Here is an 18,591-nt window from a genome sequence, read left to right as displayed (position 1 = left end):
TTCTTCATACCCTATTGGTTCACAATCGACAAAAAGACAAAAAAGTGTGAGATCATTTTGATTTTCGGTTACCTCATATAGCTCTTGTAGGCTCCTCATCCGTGTTGTCCTTTCGCTTGAACTTTCTCCTTGTGAAGATGATGAAGAAGCATTTCCATGAGTAGGCGATAGAGGTGGACTGATAATCTCTTGCTGCTCTCCATTCTTTTGTTCTTCTTCATCAAAGAATGGTAAGAAGTCATAGTTTTCTTCTTGGACACCCCAATCCCAAGCTCCTTCTTCATCAAACTCGACATCTCTACTTATGGTGATCTTCTCATTGCTTGGATTATACAACTTGTAGCCTTTAGAGCGAGAGTCATAGTCGATGAAGACATACCTTTCACTTTTGTCATCTAACTTGGACCGTTTTTGATCTGGTACATGAGCATATGCAATGCTCCCAAATACTCGTAAGTGAGAGATGCTGGGCTTTCTTCCACTCCATGCTTCTTGTGGTGTCTTATTCCACACACTTCTAGAAGGTGATCGGTTAGACAGATACACGGCGCAATTAACAGCTTCAGCCCAAAGTTCTTTGGGCAATCTCTTACTTTTGAGCATGCAGCGGGCCATGTTAAGAATGGATCTATTCTTTCTTTCGGCTACTCCATTTTGTTGTGGAGAGTATGGAACCGTCACTGGACGACGAAATCCATTCTCCTCACAATATTTCTCAAACTTTTTGGAGGTGAACTCTCCTCCTCTATCCGATCTTAAGGCTTTTATACTATATCCGCTTTCTTTTTCAACAAGAGCTTTAAACTTCTTAAAAGTTTCAAAACTTCCAATTTTTGCTTAAGAAAGTAGACCCAAGTCTTTCTACTAAAATCATCAATAAAAAGAACAAAATAATTGCCCTTATCGAGAGACCTTGGATTAATTGGCCCACAAACATCGGAGTGTACAAGTTCTAGCGGCTTCTTAGCTCTTGTAGATGCTTCTTTTGGAAAACTTTTTCTCGAATGCTTTCCAAGTAAGCATCCTTCACATAATTGATCCGCATGATTTATTGGAGGCAAACCTTTCACCATTTTCTTCTTACTTAACAACTTTAAGCCTCCAAAATTAAGATGCCCAAATCTCAAGTGCCAAAGCCAAGATAAATCTTTAAAACAAGCTTTTAAGCATTTAGCGACATCATTTTGAATGCTTAACGCAAACATTCTATTTCTTGTCATAGGGACTTTGGCAATCAAATTTTCTCTTTGATCTCTTATTGAAAGACTATGATCCTTCAAATGAATATCATAGCCCTTCTCTGAGAGTTGTCCCAAACTTAAAATGTTATTCTTCATATTGGGCACATAATAGACATTTGAGATAAACTGATGCGTACCATTTTTTAAGCGGATCAAGATTTTACCTTCTCCTTTCACTGGGATCTTGGATTCATCTCCAAAGGTAATGTTGCCGCTTACTGATTCATCAAGCTCCACAAACATATTTTTTCTTCCACACATATGATTGCTTGCTCCTGTATCCAAATACCAAGTATTCTTTTCTCTGCTCTCTTCACCTTTGTAAGCCAATAGTAGTGCAGGATCTACTTCACTTTCCTGACAAGCGTAGTTGGCTTTCTCCTCAACTTGGTTAGTAATATTTCTACATTCTTTTTCTCTTCCACGACCTCTAGTAGAAAATGAACTTTGTCTTCTTTCCTCCATGTAGAATGCAATTCTTCCTCGGTCTTGGCCTCGTCCTCTTCCTCTTTGGCTTCTTCTACTATTGAACNNCTCAATGGCTACAACTATGTAGTCAAATTTAGAATCTAAAGACCTAAGTATCTTTTCAATTACTCGAGTGTCGTTCAACTTTTCTCCATTCTTTTTTAATTGATTCACAATAGCTAATACTCTAGAGAAGTAATCAGAAATTGATTCCGATTCTTTCATATGTAAAGCTTCAAACTCACCTCGAAGTGTTTGAAGTCGAACCTTTTTCACCTTCTCAACTCCTTTGTGGGAGTTTTGCAAGATCTCCCATGCTTCCTTACTTGTAGTAGCACAAGCTACTTTCTCGAACATGCCTTCATCTAAGGCTTGATAGATGAGGGTGAGCGCCTTCTTGTCCTTCTTCCTTGCATCCTTCAAACTATCCCTTTGTGCTTGGGATAGAGCAACCTCATCTTGTGGCTCCGTGTAGCCTTTCTCTACGATCTCCCATGCATCTTGCGACCCGAGCAATGCTTTCATCCTTATACTCCAATTGTCGTAGTTATCCTTGTTGAGTTGGGGGACTTGAAAAGGAATCATCCCACTTGCCATTTCTCACAAGAACCTTGGGGCTCTGATCCCAGTTTGTTGGATGAAAGATGGGTTTACTAACTTGGATTAGCTAAGGCTTTTAAGAGGACAACACTAATAGGAAGAAGGAAGTGAAAAAGGAAACTTGTATTTCTCAAATTCAAGACTTTACACACTTTTTGGCTTGTTACAAAATGGAGGGCACTACCCCTTTATATAGTGTTTACAAGAAGATTCTAGTCCACACATTTTCTAGAGACACCTAGACCACATATCAAGATATTTTCCTGGAATTCTCTAGATATTCTTTATAAAACTACATATCTTACTTAGATATTTATATAGATATTTCTAGTAGATATTTATATAGATTTTTCTAGATAATGCTTCTAGAAATGCTATGCATGTTGGGCCTTTTAATTGATTTGGGCCTATAAGCAAAATCCTTAAACCCATATTATTTAGTCCAAAAAATCAAGTTTACTACTCAACATTGCAAACTCTGCGTTACTAAGTGTTAATTTCTCTCTGTAGCTCTTTCCTTTATTTTTTTTCCAATACTCTACTACTCTAAATTACCAACATTTGTGGTATCAGAGCCACGGTTCAGATTCAACTGAGCTTAGTGAGGTAAAACATCTGAGAGAAAGAGAGAAACACCATAGCATCAAATGGAATTTCACTGAGCATTTCACAACCTGCCATCCCTATTTTTAAAGGAGAAAGTTATGAATTCTGGAGTATCAAAATGAAGACTCTATTTAAGTCTCAAGACCTATGGGATTTGGCAGAGAATGGGTTTACATATCCAGATGAGGAAAATTGATGGAGGGAAAATAAAAGGAGGGACTCAGGCATTGTTCTTCATCCAACAAGCAGTTCATGATACTGTCTTCTTAAGAATTACATCAGCTAACACTTCGAAGGAAGCATGGACGGTTTTGCAAACTGAGTTTCAAAGCTCATCAAAAGTAATAGCCATGAAACTCCAAACTCTTCGGCATGAGTTTGAAACTTTGCTCATGAAAGGCAATGAATCAGTGTAGGATTTTTTCTCTAGAGTGGTGTCAATTATAAGTAAAATGAGGTCATATGGAGACAAAATAACTGACGGAATTGTAGTTGAAAAAGTGTTAATGAGATTAACTCCTAAGTTTGATCATGTTGTGGTTGCAATTGAAGAGTCCAAAGACACGCCAAACTTTTCATTTGATGAATTGATGGGTTCTTAGCAAGCTCATGAGGCAAGGCTAAATAGGTCAGTTGAAAAATATGAAGAGAAAGAATTTCAAGTAAAGGGGGAGGTATTCAATTCAAGAGAGTTTGATAAAACAGCAAGAAGTGGATGTGGCAGAGGTGCATTTCATGGAAAAAGTCGTGGTCAAGGTAGAGGTTTTGAACAAAGGTACTCAACCAATGGGTAAAACGGCTACAAAAGTGGCACCCAATGTCATCACTGCAGGATGTTCGGGCATGTAAAAGCAGATTGAAGGTACAAGGAGAAACAAGTGAATTATGCAAAAGAAATTGAGGAAGAAAGTAAGTTATTCATAGCCCATTATGACACTAATGAAGTACCAGGTGATGTATGGTTTGTAGATAGTGGTTGCTCCAATCATATGTCAGGGATGGAGGCATTATTTAAAGAGCTTGATGAGACTCAAAAAATAAATGTCAAGCCTAATGATAATAAAGAAATTCATGTTCAAGGAAAAGGCGTGGTAGCAATTAAAACTAGCCATGGTAAAGTAAAACTTCTGCATAACGTTCAATTCGTTCCTAGTTTGGCACATAATTTATTTAGTGCTGGGCAGTTAATGGCGAGTGAATATTCAGTTTTATTTGATGATGGAGTGTGCGTTATAAAAGATAAACATTCAGGACAGACAATGGTTAATGTATACATGAACAAAAATAAAGTGTTTCCACTTGAAGCCTCAAATATGGAAAATTTTACTCTTGTTACTGGTGAACAAAATAACTCAAAGTTGTGGCACCTGTGGTATGGACATCTTAATGCCAGGGGGGCTAAAATTGATGGGTCAAAAATGTTTGGTTCTTGGATTACTAAAAATTGATTCTTTTGATTTATGTGAGGGATGCATTTATAGGAAGCAAACTAGAAAACCATTTCCTATTGGACAGGCTTGAAGGGCTTTGACTTGTCTTGAATTAATTCATGTTGATTTGTATGGGCCTATGAACACAGAATCATTGGGAGGGAGCTATTATTTTCAACTTTTTATTGACGAATTCAGTTGGATGAGCTAGATGTATATTTTGAAGTATAAATTAGAAACTTTTTGAGAATTTTAAGAAATTCAAGTCTTTGATAGAGAAGCAAAGTGGGTCCTGCATGAAAAGCTCTTCATATAGACAGAGATGGTGAAATCATTTAACCACTTTCGTGAAGAAAATGGAATTCGCAGGGAATTAAAAGCACTTTACACACTAGAGTAAAATGGAGTGGTTGAATGAAAGAATCATAATGTGGTTGAAATGGCAAGAAGTTTACTAAAAGGCAAGGGACTTCCAAATCAATATTGGGCAAAAGCAATTGCTACCTTAGTATCTACTAAATATTTCTCCTTCAAATGTTGTCTTGAATCAAACACCATAAGAAGCTTGGTGAGGTACAAAGCCATTGGTACGCCACTTAAGAATTTTTGGATGTACCGCTTATGCTTTAGTAAATTCTCAAGATCTCCAAAAACTAGACGAAAAATATGAAAAAATGCATTTTCATTAGTCATTGCCTTGAATCCAAAGAATACAGGTTATGTGACCCACGTAGTGGCAAAGTGATTGTTAGCAGAAATATAATCTTTAATGAAGAAGCAGGCTGGAATTGGAATAGCAGTAGCAACAGAACTCAACTTGAAACTTCATTGAATGAAATTGTGGACCCAATACTAACAAACTCATCAAATTCCTCTTGCTCAACTTCAAGTATTAGCAGCCCAGCAAATTCACCAAGTTCTTCTACTACAAATTCAATAGATAGCAACACATCTTCCTTGAACGAATCGTTTGATGAGACACATCCAATGAAATTCAAATCTTTGAAAGAAATCTATGAATCCAGTGCATTTGCTTTATATGTTATAGACCCTACGAATTATGAAGAAGTGACAAAAATGGAGAGTGGCAAAATGCAATGAAGGAAGAACTCATGGCAATACAAATAAATGGAACTTGGGAGTTGATAGACTTGTCTAATGGAAAAATGCTATTGGGTTGAAATGAATTTTCAAAACAAGGTACCATGCAGATGGAAGTATACAGAGGCACAAGGCCCGACTAGTAGCAAAGGGATACTCACAGCAAAATGGTATTGATTACGAAGAGACATTTTCTCCCTTTGCTCGATTTGAAACTGTGAAAACAATTTTGGCCTTGGCTGCACAACTACAGTAGGCATTTATCAATTTGATGTAAAGTCTACCTTTTTGAATGGTGAATTGGAAGAGGAGGTCTATGTTACTCAATCTGAAGGTTTCATAGTCAACGACGAACCAAAAAAGGTTTACGAACTATGAAAGACACTCTACGAGTTAAAGCAAGCTCCACGAGCATGGTATAGCAAGATTGATTCATATTTTCTACAAAATGGGTTTCAAAGGAGTGAAAATGAGCCTACACTTTAGTTGGGAAAGCAAGGTAAGAATGATCTTCTTATAGTCTACATCTATGTTGATGACATAATTTACATGGGCTCAACTCACTCTCTTATAACTGAATACAAATATAGTATGAAGTGTATGTTTGAAATGTCAAACTTAGGTTTGTTGCATTATTTTCTTGGGCTTGAAGTAAATCAAGGTGAAGATGGAGTTTCTATTTCACAAATGAATTATACAATAGACTTGCTCAAAGATTTAATATGGTAAATTGCAAGGTCGCAGCTACACCAATTCATGTGAAACCCGCAAGCATATAGGATTGTTGACAAGTAATAGATTTAGTGAGTTGAGAGTATCATCTCATGAGGAATAAAATTTAATTGAGTATACTAGTATTTAATTAGATTCAAAGTGATCAAACAAAAGTGTTTCGTAGATTTTTAATTACTCTACTTAATCTACAAAAACTTGTAAAGTGTGAATTTAATCTGTGTATGGGAAGAGTTTATTGGATTACAAATCCACCTATTATTATTATTCGAATTCTTGACTACGTAGCTAATTTCATTCATGCATTTTTGACAATCGATAACTCTACTGTAATTAATTTTCTTTTCCAAGACAAATTAAATCTATCCTACTCATGACTAGAATCTATTTCTAGTCCAAATTCGAATGAATAGAAGACGATTAATTTCACAATTATCTTAAAGATTGCATACATGATAAACATCATTCCTAAAATTTAATGTACGTATATTAATCAAGTAGTGTTCTAGACCTACTGTGAACCTCCCAGCACTACAATAAGCAACTATATATTTAATTCCTAATCAAGCAATCAAATAATAAAATTAAGCATGTAAGATTAATAAAAAAAATTACAAGAATTTAACTAAACCACGTGTCTCGAATAATTAACAAAAGGTTTCATCTTCATCCATTACATGAGGAATATTAGCTTAGCATAATGTTGGAATTAAACACAAAAAGCGGAAAGACATCACAAAAATTTGACGAAACGTGATTAACTTCCAAATTCCTTGCACAATTATTGATGATTAATTGCACAAATATTTCTGCGATGATTCACTACTATTGCTGTTTTTCCGTTTGCTTTATGTGGTATAAATGTTTAATTCCTACAACCGGCAGCCACACTTTTTCTATGGTTAAGTCTGTATATGAATTTAACTCCCAGCCTCAATGTTTGATTCCGATAAATGAACTTGTATGTTCTGTCTTTTGCCAATAAATACACTTGCAGCCACCAACTTTGTATATAGATTAATCAATTCAGCCACCCAATGTGTGTATCTATAATTCAGCAGCAAGGTTCCAGCCAGGGGCGGAGCCACTACACGCCCAGCGCGGGCAGATGCCCGCACTGGACTTTTGGGCAAAAAAAAAAAAAAAAAAAACATTCATTCATTTCAAAATTTCTACCCTTCATGACTTTGTCTGTGACGATTTCACACTTCGCCACCCACTTCCCTCTCCACTGGTGACAAAGCCCGCCGTTCCCTTCCCTCTCCGTCAACCGTTGTCTTCGACAGTCGTCACAGTACAATCGTCGTTCCCTTTCCCTCTCCGACAGTTCATTATTGTATATCTCCTACTTTAGGCTCTCATCTTGACATCTCACATCTCTGACTCCGACTTTACATCCTCAACTCCGCCAAGGCGCCAAGTGCCAACGCCAACCAGCCGAGTCGGCAAAAGAAGAAGCCAGATTCCAGAAAGCAAAAGGCGAAGCCCCAAATTTTTTTTCCCTTATTTTTTTTTTGGTTATTTCAGTTTGTGTAAATTGTAATAATATTTTTTTTTGTTTTTTGTTTTTAACATATTAAATTAGCACTTTGTTCTTTAATTGCTCGAAGCGGCACAAACTTCCAGTGGACCACCAGTTCATTGTTGCCTCTGGGCTCTGGCTCTCTGGGAATCTATGATTGCAAGTTCAAGTTGCCTAGTATTTGGAAATAGTATATATTGCATTGTGAGATTGTGAATTGCACTAGTTTTTTGAGTTGCTTCCAGTATTTGTGATTCATTTGACATCTCGAATTACTCCCACTCCTAGTAGTAATTGGGTGATTAGTGGATGAATGATAACACAATTGTTTATGTGGAGAAAGATATATTTTTCAGGTTCAATAATGAAGTTATTATACAATGATATCAAAGTATGAAAACTCGCAAAGAACAAGTGTAATATATAAATTATGTCGTTTTTAGTATTGATGTACTATTGTTTTATTTTTTTATTGTCATTAAATCCCTGACCAAAACCTCGACATTTGTCGTCAAAAAAATTTTGCCCGCACTGAACTAAAATCCTGGCTCCGCCCCTGGTTCCAGCAGCCCTTTTTGTCTTGTCTTTCTCCACCAACAGCCGTCCCTCTATGTATCTGAATTCCTCCTCTCTTTTTTTGTGCTTTAATTCCTTCCGAATTCCCACACTAGCCTCAATGTTTTTCTCCCCAAAATTCCTTTGGCCGTCGTTTTATTTCTGTAATTTTTCCCCAGATTTGCAGCCCCAATTCCCATGTATATATTTAACAACGAACACAGGTCAGCCCTTCTCCTTGGAATCCAATTAAATTCCAACCAATTATGTAATTTGATTCCAATTCATGGTCCAATTGAGGCCCAATTATTATTTTTTTCCTCAAGTCCTCACTTCTTCCAAATAATGCAAGTTAATCCTCGATACAATTTTATTTATGCGACTAATGTCCTTCTCAACTTCAACTTGTGAAATTTAATCCCAAATTATAAATTTTAATCGATTATGTCCTTCTTCCTTTCCATCTGCTTCAAACAAGTCGAACACTAAAAACAAAAAACAAAATTCGCCTAAGGTAAATAGAAATTAATAATTTGAGGACTTAAAAATTTAATAATGTAGCATAAATAAATACGCAAATTGCACTTATCAACACCAATGAATGTGAATGAAAAAATTCAGCTTGAAGATGGTACTGAAAAAGCTAATGCAAGAAGTTTTAGAAGTTTAGTTGGAGGTTTAACATATTTGGCTCATACTCGGCCAGGTATTTCATTCTCTGTGGGTGTTATCTCAAGGTTCATGAGTAATCCTTCAAAGCATCATTTTGGAGCTGCAAAAAGGATCTTATGTTATGTTGCTGAAACATTGAATTATGAAATTTGGTATACTCATGTTTCAGATTTTAGACTATTTGGTTTTACTGATAGTGATTGGGCAAGCTCTTTGGATGATACAAGGAGCATTTCAGGCAATATTTTCAGCCTTCGATCAGGTGCAATTAAATAGTGTTAAAAAAAACAAGCTTTAACATCATTATCATCTTCAGAGGCAGAGTATGTTGCAGCTACTACCTAGGCATGTCAATGTATATGGCTTAGGAGACTTCTTGCAGATATTCATCAAAGTGCAAGTGAAATTTTCTACGACAATAAAGCCACAATTGCAATGACAAAAAATCCTTTATTCCATGGAAGAACAAAGCACATAGACATTCGCTTCCGTTTTATTCGTGACCTCGTGTCAAAAGAAGAGATTGCATTGAAGTTTTATAACACAAATGAACAAGTGGCTGATACATTTACGAAGGCTCTACCATGTAAAAACATGTCAACTTCAGATTACTACTTGGTGTGTGTAATTTTGAATCAAGGGGGAGTGTTGAAAATTGATTCGAAATTTATCCAAATTTGACTTAGTCTTTGATTTTTCCAGTAGATTCTTGCTCCTAAATTCACTGTTTATGGTTAGCAAATAAGTCTGAAAGTAGTGGCAATAATATCTAGTATTAGTTGATATTTTTTTTTTTGCTTTTCAGTTTGCTTGTAAGCCTATAAATAGGCACCTTCAGTTCTGGAATAAAAACATTGCAGATAACTTGCAAACTCTGCATTACTGAGTGTTAATTTCTCTCTATAGCTCCTTCCTTTCTTTTTGAATACTCTGCAACTCTAAATTCCCAACACAAACATAACAAAATCTAGGAACTCATTATTAGTAACAATTTACTTATCCGCTTTTCTCCACATAGGATGCGTTGCTTAATGTTGATCTTGCAAATTATTTAGCTGTCGTCGTAATTTTGAATTCATTTTCAACTAAAATTTGACTAATCACATAGTCTAGTATTACTAATGAGGGCTACAGGTGACATTGAATAGAATGGAACTTGTGAAGGGCATGGTTATTTGGAGCAAAGAAGCTGGGAACAACTGAAGGTACCAGATCACCATCTATCTATGTCGATGCATTATCTAGAAAAAAACTTTGGAAGCTGTATTTTAGAACAAGTAACTACTGGATTTGTGCCTTCAGACAAGACACCAGAATTTTGGGATGTAATGGAAAATATTAAACAAGATTTACTTAGTAACACCCAAAGTACGATCGATTTAGATGAGAAATGTCTATTGAAAAAGGTCGATTCTCTCTCCTTCCTCTTGCAAGATCCAGTACGAAAGTCGAAAAAGGAAATTACGATGAAAGTGCTAATTGTGGAATATATGTTACGTCTAATCTTGCAAATGACTGATGATGCATGAAAAGACCAGCGATGATATATTTGCCTCTTCAAGAAATCTATAGGTCTGGTTTTGGTTGCATGTCAATGGCGCCGGGTGCTGGCTCCGCACCTGCTGGCTCTGTCGGAATCTTTAGAACTATTGGGTAACAATCACCAATCAAGCCCGTTTACACTTCACCGTTGCAGCAGTTGCAGAAGCGCCGGAGTCTGGAAAAGGAAGGCGAAGAGAGAAGAGGCCCTTTTTCTTTTTTGGTTTGGGCTTCAGTGAAGTTGCAAATTTTGGGCCTCTTATTGTTAGCCCAATTATCAAATGAAATTGACAAATTATCAAATTTATTAAAGACCTAGTAGCCAAGGCCCAAGAATCTAAAATGCCCAAATCAATTCCCAAATCGTGGAAGCCAAATTGCCAAACCCTTTTCAAGCTTCCTCACTTCTTTCTTCGCCCATGCACACAAGACACAACCTAACTGAGCTCCAGCCTTCGGTTTAGGTAGACCACATCGTAGAATCCATCAAAGAAGAGGCAGCATTCGTCAGAGCCCAGAGCCAAGTGCCAACTGACCGCCGTTTCGTTTGCCTTCTAGTCTCGAGCTCGAGCTGGTGGCTCTTTCTCCCTCTTTCTTTTTTGTTTTGGTTTTGTTCTATTTTTTAGCTAGCCTACCTACTATCTGGTTGTCTACTTGACCTGGAGTAGTTGATGTTGAGTATTGAGTAACTTAAGTTAATGTTAATTATGATATGATTTATTCATTTGGGAATTAAAAAATTGTGAATTGTAATTTATGAATTATGATAAGTAATTTACGTTTTATGAGTTATGATTATTGATTCAGGAATTTATGTTTACGAAATTATATTTGAGAATTGTGATTTATGATAAGTAATTTATGTTTTGATGAGGAATGATTATTGATTTGGGAATTTATGTTTACGAAATTATGTTAGCGAATTGTGATTTATGATAAGTAATTTATGTTTTGTGAGTTATAATTATTAATTTGGGAATTTACGTTTAGGAAATTAAGATAAGTGAAAAAAATTAATTGAGAAGATGTTGGAAGCTCAATTCACCCGTGTGTACTTGGTTATTTTTTTAATCAATTGTAATTGAAAAATAAATTGGGGCATTTTGCAGATTATGGAACAATTTTTTCAATAGAAACGAAAGTCCATACCCAATTTTTCTAGATTTAGTTGTGCATCTAGTCCCGCCACTGATTCTAGTCGAGCACAAGAGTTATTGAATAATACAAAGAAGTCCTGGGCTCAATTCAATGTGCATGATCATGTATCTGATCTAGGGATACACTCCCCTATCGAGTCATATAATCTTGATATCAGAGATGATATTAGGATAGCATACTTGGAGAAGGATTCTTGTCAACCATATGGACATGATTTTCTAAGAAGAAAGATGGGGAATGATAATAGATGTCTTCGGAAAGAATGGTTCTCCGAATTTTATTGTTTGGAGTACAATATAGAAAAGGATGCGGCATACTGTTTGCATTGCTACATATTCAAACCCAATAGAAAGGGTCAAAAGAGTGGACATATATTTACTAAGATCGGCTTTAAGTATTGGAAGCACAAAAAGACATTGAAAGATCATGTCGGTCTCTTTGATAGTGCTCATAATTAAGCTTTTACAAAGTGTACCAACTTGATGAATCAAAAGCAAAGTATCTCCTATATTATTTCTAGCCAAAGTAGTAGTCAACAACAAAGTTATAGGACTAGGTTGACTGCAATGCTAGATTGTACTAGACTCCTCTTGATGCAGGGATTGTCATTTCGTAGTCATAATGAATCTAAAGAGTCTCTTAATAGAGGAAATCTAATTGAGCTACTGAATTGGAATACAGCTCATTGTAAGGAAATTAAAGAAATATTATTTAGTAATGCTCCTTGAAATGACCAATTGACTTCACCAACCATCTAAAAGGATTTGGTTAATTGTTGTGCTGTAGAGACGACAATGGCTATTATCAATAAGATAGGTGATTCTTTGTTTTCAATTTTGGTTGATGAAGCTCATGATAATTCAATGAAAGAACAAATGCCAGTGGTTTTGAGGTTTGTTGACAAAAGTGGGCAAAGTGGGCAAGTGAATGAGCATTTTTCGTATGTCCCATGTCATTGATACTTGTGCCCAATCACTGAAGGATGCCATTGAAGCAATGTTTTCTACACATGGGTTGAGCATATCTAGCCTGAGAGGTCAAGGCTATGATGGAGCAGGTAATATGTTAGGTTAGTTCAATGGTTTGAAAGCTTTAATTCTTAGAGAGAACCCACACGTTATATATGTTCATTGTTTCGCTCATTAGCATCAGTTGGTAGTTGTATCTGTGGCACGTAGGAATTGTATGCTTGGTGATTTTTTCAACATTGTTGTAAAATTTTGTTTCGCAAGCATACGACCCATAACAAGTAATAGTGGACCTAAGAGTCCGAATTGTCGATCCCACAAGGACTATTTTCTAACACTTAATTCAATTTTTTTCTTTAACTACTATTTGATTAAAACAAATTAAAAGTTGTAAAATCTGAGTTTTAATATAAATTCTAGAAAATAAATGGATGTTCAAATGATTGGTTGGAGAATCAAATAATGAATGGATGTTAGGGAAGAATAACTTCATCAATTGATCACCTTTACATCTCAAATTAAAACTTAATTCTAATGTAGTGCTCGGTTGAATTCTCCTATTGTATTCAATTTACCCCTCTCAAGTTCTCATTGAGCCTATTCAACTAATTAAATTTCATATCTCTATGCAAATTCAACTTAGTTAAACGAGTTCTATGTCCTAGGAATTCAATTATGATCACAATAAATGGTATAGGTATCTCTACTCGTTATACTAATGTACTGGATTTTACTACATGGTCTAAATCCTAAACTCATATCTCTATTTGTAAAGAATTCACAAAAATCATCAAATTATTGATTAGATAATTTAATGCATTCAGTTCATAGCAAAATTAACACATGAAAAAATTAAAAACTGAGAATCTTAATAAGAGAATGTAAATAGTCTCAATTGATTACATTATTCCCCCTAACAATGAATTTAGCTACTCATAATACAAGAAGAGAAATAGGAAATTGTCTTAGAATACGTCATCAGATTTGTAATAAAGATTAGAAGAAAAAGTAGAATTCTTGCACCAAGATCGCATTCCTCTTCCAATGAATGCTTTTAATCTTCAATTGCTTGGTGTTAATCTTCTTGAATTTCTCTTTTGAATCTCCCATTTTATTGTCTTGTCTCCAATATGTCAAGAACCCTTCAAAAGTATGAGAAAGATGTATTTATAGGTGCCCTCCGTTTTGTGCAGAAATAGGGTTTTTATGGATTTTAAAACGACCCAAAAAAAACTCGCCCTAGATACTCATTTGCAGCGCCTAAGCACTACGAGACAGCGCCTAAGAGCTGATGATAGCACCTGGGCACTATGATTGTGGCGCTTAGGCACTGCCTCTTGGGTTCAAATTTCATCTTTTTTTCAATTTCGTAGTGCCTAGGCGCTATGAATGCAGCGCTGTCTTTCTGCCCCAATTCCGTGTTTTTGGCTTCTTCGTCCACTTTAATACCTCTTTTTGCATCACCTCTCCTAATCTTCAAAACAACACTAACAAACAATCAAAAATGTTCTATACTCACAAGATCTAGCATTCAATCAAGCTAAACTTGTGCAAAAATCATGAGTGAACACAAATTCATCAAATACCCCCAAACTTAACCGTTTGCTAGTCCTTGAGCAAACAAACATATCAAACAATAAAATCATCCAAGGACGATGCACACATAACTAGTCAGTTAGACAGCTTGTCTTTTTGGCTTAGCGTTGATGATATTATATTATATTTATGAATGGTGTTAAAATCACAACGCAAGAACCAAATTTCCACTCATACAATGCGAAGTGTGTGTGTGTGTGTGTGGAGGGTCAAGCGTAGCGTCGTACATTCACAAGTTGGTTTACTTCCCAACCCTCAACGGTCAATTATTTCTTTTCTTCACTCGTAAGATTCACACACCCCCAAACTTGGTTCTTTTATTCTCTTACCATGGTGTAATTCTAAAGTTCAGTTTTGCTTAAGATTTCCTCACAGCACTCTAATTTGGATTAGTTCAACCGGCAACATCAACAATTCATTCATGTAGTGATTCTCCCAATTTATGAGTGTTTCAGCAATCTAGTTTATACTTAGTGATTCAAACCCACTAGTTATCTAGGTCCCCAAAATCAGTTTCTTTCTTTTCTTTTCTTTTCTTTTTTTTTAAATTTATTTAATTTTTTTTACCTCACCTTTTTTTCCACTTCTTGACCCCTGTAGCGAGTGTTAGGTTGGTAACTCTCTGATTGTTTTGTATACCAAAGGGTACCAGGTTTCAAGAGACCCCTACGGACTTAATAACTTGAGTAAAAAAAGGTGCAGGTGTGAGACTCAGCTGAATATGTGCAATGCTTCTTCTCTAATAAAAAGAAGCAAAATTTATTGGGGTTAGATTTCTAGCATTCGGTCATCACCAGGCTTATACCAGAAAATTAAATACACTCCACACAATTTTTTTTACATGCACGGAATCACTACAATCTTAAATCATTTCTTTCATCGGTTAGAATGCCCCAAATTATAATGTATACGGTTAAGGGGTATTGACATTCATAGGTTACGGGATTACACACCAAGTCATCTCTTTAGCCTATGTGCATGAGCCCTCATGTTCCTGTACAATACTCAACTTAATACTCGTGCATAAATGTTATACCGCTTCATACGGATAAGCAAAAAGTCAAATCAAAATATATGATTCATCCACAATCCATAAACTAATACATGTTCTCAAATATATTCATCATAATTGGTAAGACTATCTAACTCACACAAGCATGCAGAGTATGAATTTTATTTTATTATTTTTTTTGAATAAAAACACAAACACATAAACACAAGCAAATCACACATAAGTATTCGAGAAACTCAACAACATAAACAAATGATGTCACTCCCCCAAACTTAACTGAAACATTGTCCTCAACATGAAATTTAAAGGAAAAGGAGGAGGACTTCCCTGAAATGTCAGTATTGCCTATGATGTTTTGGTGTCTTGGTGTTGCATTTGATCGACTCTTCTTCTACATTCTCCCCCAAACTTGAGATTTGTCCCATTTTCTCCATGTCCATGTTGGTTTGAGTGTTCCGCGACGTCATGTTTCTGAAAAATTAAATTTGAAAAATTAAACTCATAAAACAAGGATTACTTAGCATCAAACATCTAATAACCAACTTAATTACTCTAAGAACTATGGATAGAAGGGGTATGGATGATGATTCCTAAATAAACTATAGATTAAACTATCCTAAAACTTTGAAAATAAAATAAAATAAAATAAAAGCTTGGGTTGCCTCCCAAAAAGCGCTTCTTCTGAGTCATTAGCTTGACTTGTGCCGCTGATTTATCATGGTGGCTCAAACCAAGTTATTTCATCATTGCACTTAGTGCAATTTTCATTGATGCAGTCTTTTTTTGTTCTCCAAATTTTGATTTGTCCATTCTTATCTCTACCAAGAAGTTCTCTAAAATTTGTTTTTTTTTGTTCTGACATTGGTCAGGTGGCTCTTCTTCATCAATTCTATAGCAATCATTTTTATTGGGAGGTTTCTTATATTGAATGTAAATATTGAATATCTCTTGCTTGTCCTCCACCCTCAAGATTATTTCTCCCTTCTCCATGTCAATAAGGGTTCGTCCCGTTGCTCAGAATGACCGACCTAATATTATTGGAATGTCTCGATCTTCTGGTATGTCCAACACAATGAAATCCACAGGAAATATTAAATTTCCTACTTTGACGAGTACATCCTCAAATTTGCCACATGGTCTTGTGATTGTTCTATCAGCTAGTTGTAGCGTTATTGATTTTGAGTTGACTTCATCTAGTCCAAATTTCCTATAAGCAGAATACGACATTAGATTGATAATAGCACCAGTGTCGCACAATGCATGAATTGAATAGGAATTTCCAATTGAAATTGGTAAAGTAAAACTCCTTGGATCCTTCAATTTAGGAGGCAATTTTCTATGGACTCTTGCACTACTCTCCTCAGTTAATGCCACAGTTTCAAACTTCGGAAGCTTTCTTTTCTTTGTCAACATCTCTTTCAAAAATTTAGTATAGCTTGGAATTTGTAGTATCGCATCAATGAATGAAACATTGATCTGGAGCTTCTTGAGAACATCGAGGAATTTTTCATAGTTTTTGCCTTATTTGTTCTTCTTGAGCTTTTGAGGAAATGGAATGGGAGGCATGTAAGCTTTGTCTAGACTTGGTGCTTTGGTAGCTAATGTTTCTGTACTTTCTCCATTTTCAGTTGCGTTTGGTGCAGATTTTTCCACCCTTGTAGGTTCATCAATCACTTCTTGGTCATCTTTTCTTTTGGGTCTCTCTGTAGTGATCTCTGGTGATTGTACCTCGCTCTTTGTATTTATGATATGAATATTTTGCTCCATCGACTTCTTTCGAAGTCTTTGAGGAAACGAAAGTGGAGGTACATATGCTTTAACTTTTACGGGGGCCCTAGGTAGATCATTCTCCACTTCTTTAATTGTCATCAACTGTTCCTTAGGATTTATTATTGTATTACCTAGCAATGTCCCTTGTGGATGTTCTGCAAGTTGTTGTGCTGTCTGACCAATTTGTGTCTCCAGTTTCTTGATGGATGCCTGCTGATTTTGAAAGTTCGTGTCAATTTGCTGGAACACCTTGTCCGTCTTCTGCACATATTGTTGGAACATCTCTCCCAAACTTGGTCTTCTTTCTTGCTAGAAATTGTTACCATATGAGTTGAAATTATGGGAGCTATTTTGAATAAAGTTTACTTGATCCTCTGAAGAAGTGAGCATCATGCAGCTCTCTGTAGCATGATTTCCACAATTCTCACATGCTGAACTGGCCATCATCGCATTTGCTCCATGTGTTTGCAGTTTTCCAAGTAACTCTACCTGTTTTGTTAAAGCTGCTATCTGTGCATTGGTAGATGTTGTGCTGTCTAATTCACACATTCTTGCTGCCTTTGGTTGTACCGCTCTTTCTGATGAGAACATTGAATGTGTGGTGGCAATTAACTCAAATAGGTCCATGGTTTGTTGCACTGATTTTCCTATGATTGATCCACCAGCAGAGGCATCAACTTGAGATTTGGACAGTGGTGTAAGTCCGGTGTAGAAGTACTGCACTTGGTTTCCTTGAGTGATTCCATGGTTTGGACATTTTCTCATTAGCTCATTAATCTATTCCATGCCTTGTGATAGCTTTCTCCCTCTTTCTGTTGAAAAGTTTGAATTTTCAATCTGATTTTAGCTACTCTGGCTGGTGGGAAGAATTTTTCGCAGAATTTCCTGGTCAGTTCTTCCCATGTAGTAATGCTGGCATGAGGCTTCGCATCTAACCACTCCAATGCAGCATCTCTCAATGTAAATGAAAGTAGTCATAATTTAATAGCATTTTCATTGACCCCCGGAGCATGGAAGTTCTGACAATTTCTGAAAAATCTGGAGATATGCGTGTTTGGATTCTCATGAGGTAGCCCATAAAATTGCAGAGTGTTGCTCATCAAGTTAATCCAATCTGGCCTGATCTGAAAGTTATTCATCCCAAAATCTGGATGCACAATACTGGAGTGCATGGGTGCTACTATAGGTGTCACGAATATTGATACTGGCAAATCACATTCATTTATTTCTCCTCGCTCATGCTGCGGTTCCGGTGGTGCCACAACTCTTGCGGCCATTTGTCCAATCAGCTGAATAGAGATATGGATATGTTGATTGTCAGCCATTTGATGTTGCCTTTTGTTTGTGTTCTTTGCGTCTTTATCTGAAGGTACGTTCTATCTCCGAATCAAACTGTTCAAGATCGTCGCCTTGGGCATGGAGCATACAACGAACACAATTTTCTATAAATAAAAGAAAAATAAACAAATCAAATAATAGTTAAAATAAAAAAATAAATTAAGACTAAAAGAAATAGTCCCTAGCAACGGCGCCAAAAATTTGTTGTAAAATTTTGTTTCACAAGTGTACGACCTGTAACAAGTAATAGTGGACCTAAGAGTCCAGATTGTCGATCCCACAA

The 18,591-nt window shown here is 36.1% G+C and overlaps 2 protein-coding genes across 2 annotated transcripts; one reads left to right on the top strand and one right to left on the bottom strand.

Annotated features, from left to right (window-relative positions):
- The first annotated feature begins 10,467 nt into the window (after positions 1 to 10,467).
- On the top strand, positions 10,468 to 12,352 carry LOC111404597. The gene is made up of 3 exons (XM_023033383.1): positions 10,468 to 10,580; positions 11,629 to 12,052; positions 12,224 to 12,352. Exons 1-3 carry the CDS (start codon positions 10,468 to 10,470, stop codon positions 12,350 to 12,352), a joined length of 666 nt encoding a protein of 221 aa, XP_022889151.1.
- Positions 12,353 to 16,214: 3,862 nt separating this feature from the next.
- On the bottom strand, positions 16,215 to 17,735 carry LOC111404596. Its single transcript, XM_023033382.1, has 3 exons — positions 17,337 to 17,735; positions 16,784 to 17,279; positions 16,215 to 16,615 (listed from the first exon to the last, which is right to left on the bottom strand). Exons 1-3 carry the CDS (start codon positions 17,733 to 17,735, stop codon positions 16,215 to 16,217), a joined length of 1,296 nt encoding a protein of 431 aa, XP_022889150.1.
- Positions 17,736 to 18,591: the final 856 nt, after the last annotated feature.

The sequence above is a fragment of the Olea europaea genome, chromosome 11 (genome assembly GCF_002742605.1).
Source record: "Olea europaea var. sylvestris chromosome 11, O_europaea_v1, whole genome shotgun sequence".
Classification (NCBI taxonomy): domain Eukaryota; kingdom Viridiplantae; phylum Streptophyta; class Magnoliopsida; order Lamiales; family Oleaceae; genus Olea; species Olea europaea.
This window is presented reverse-complemented; position numbering and strand designations above follow the sequence as displayed.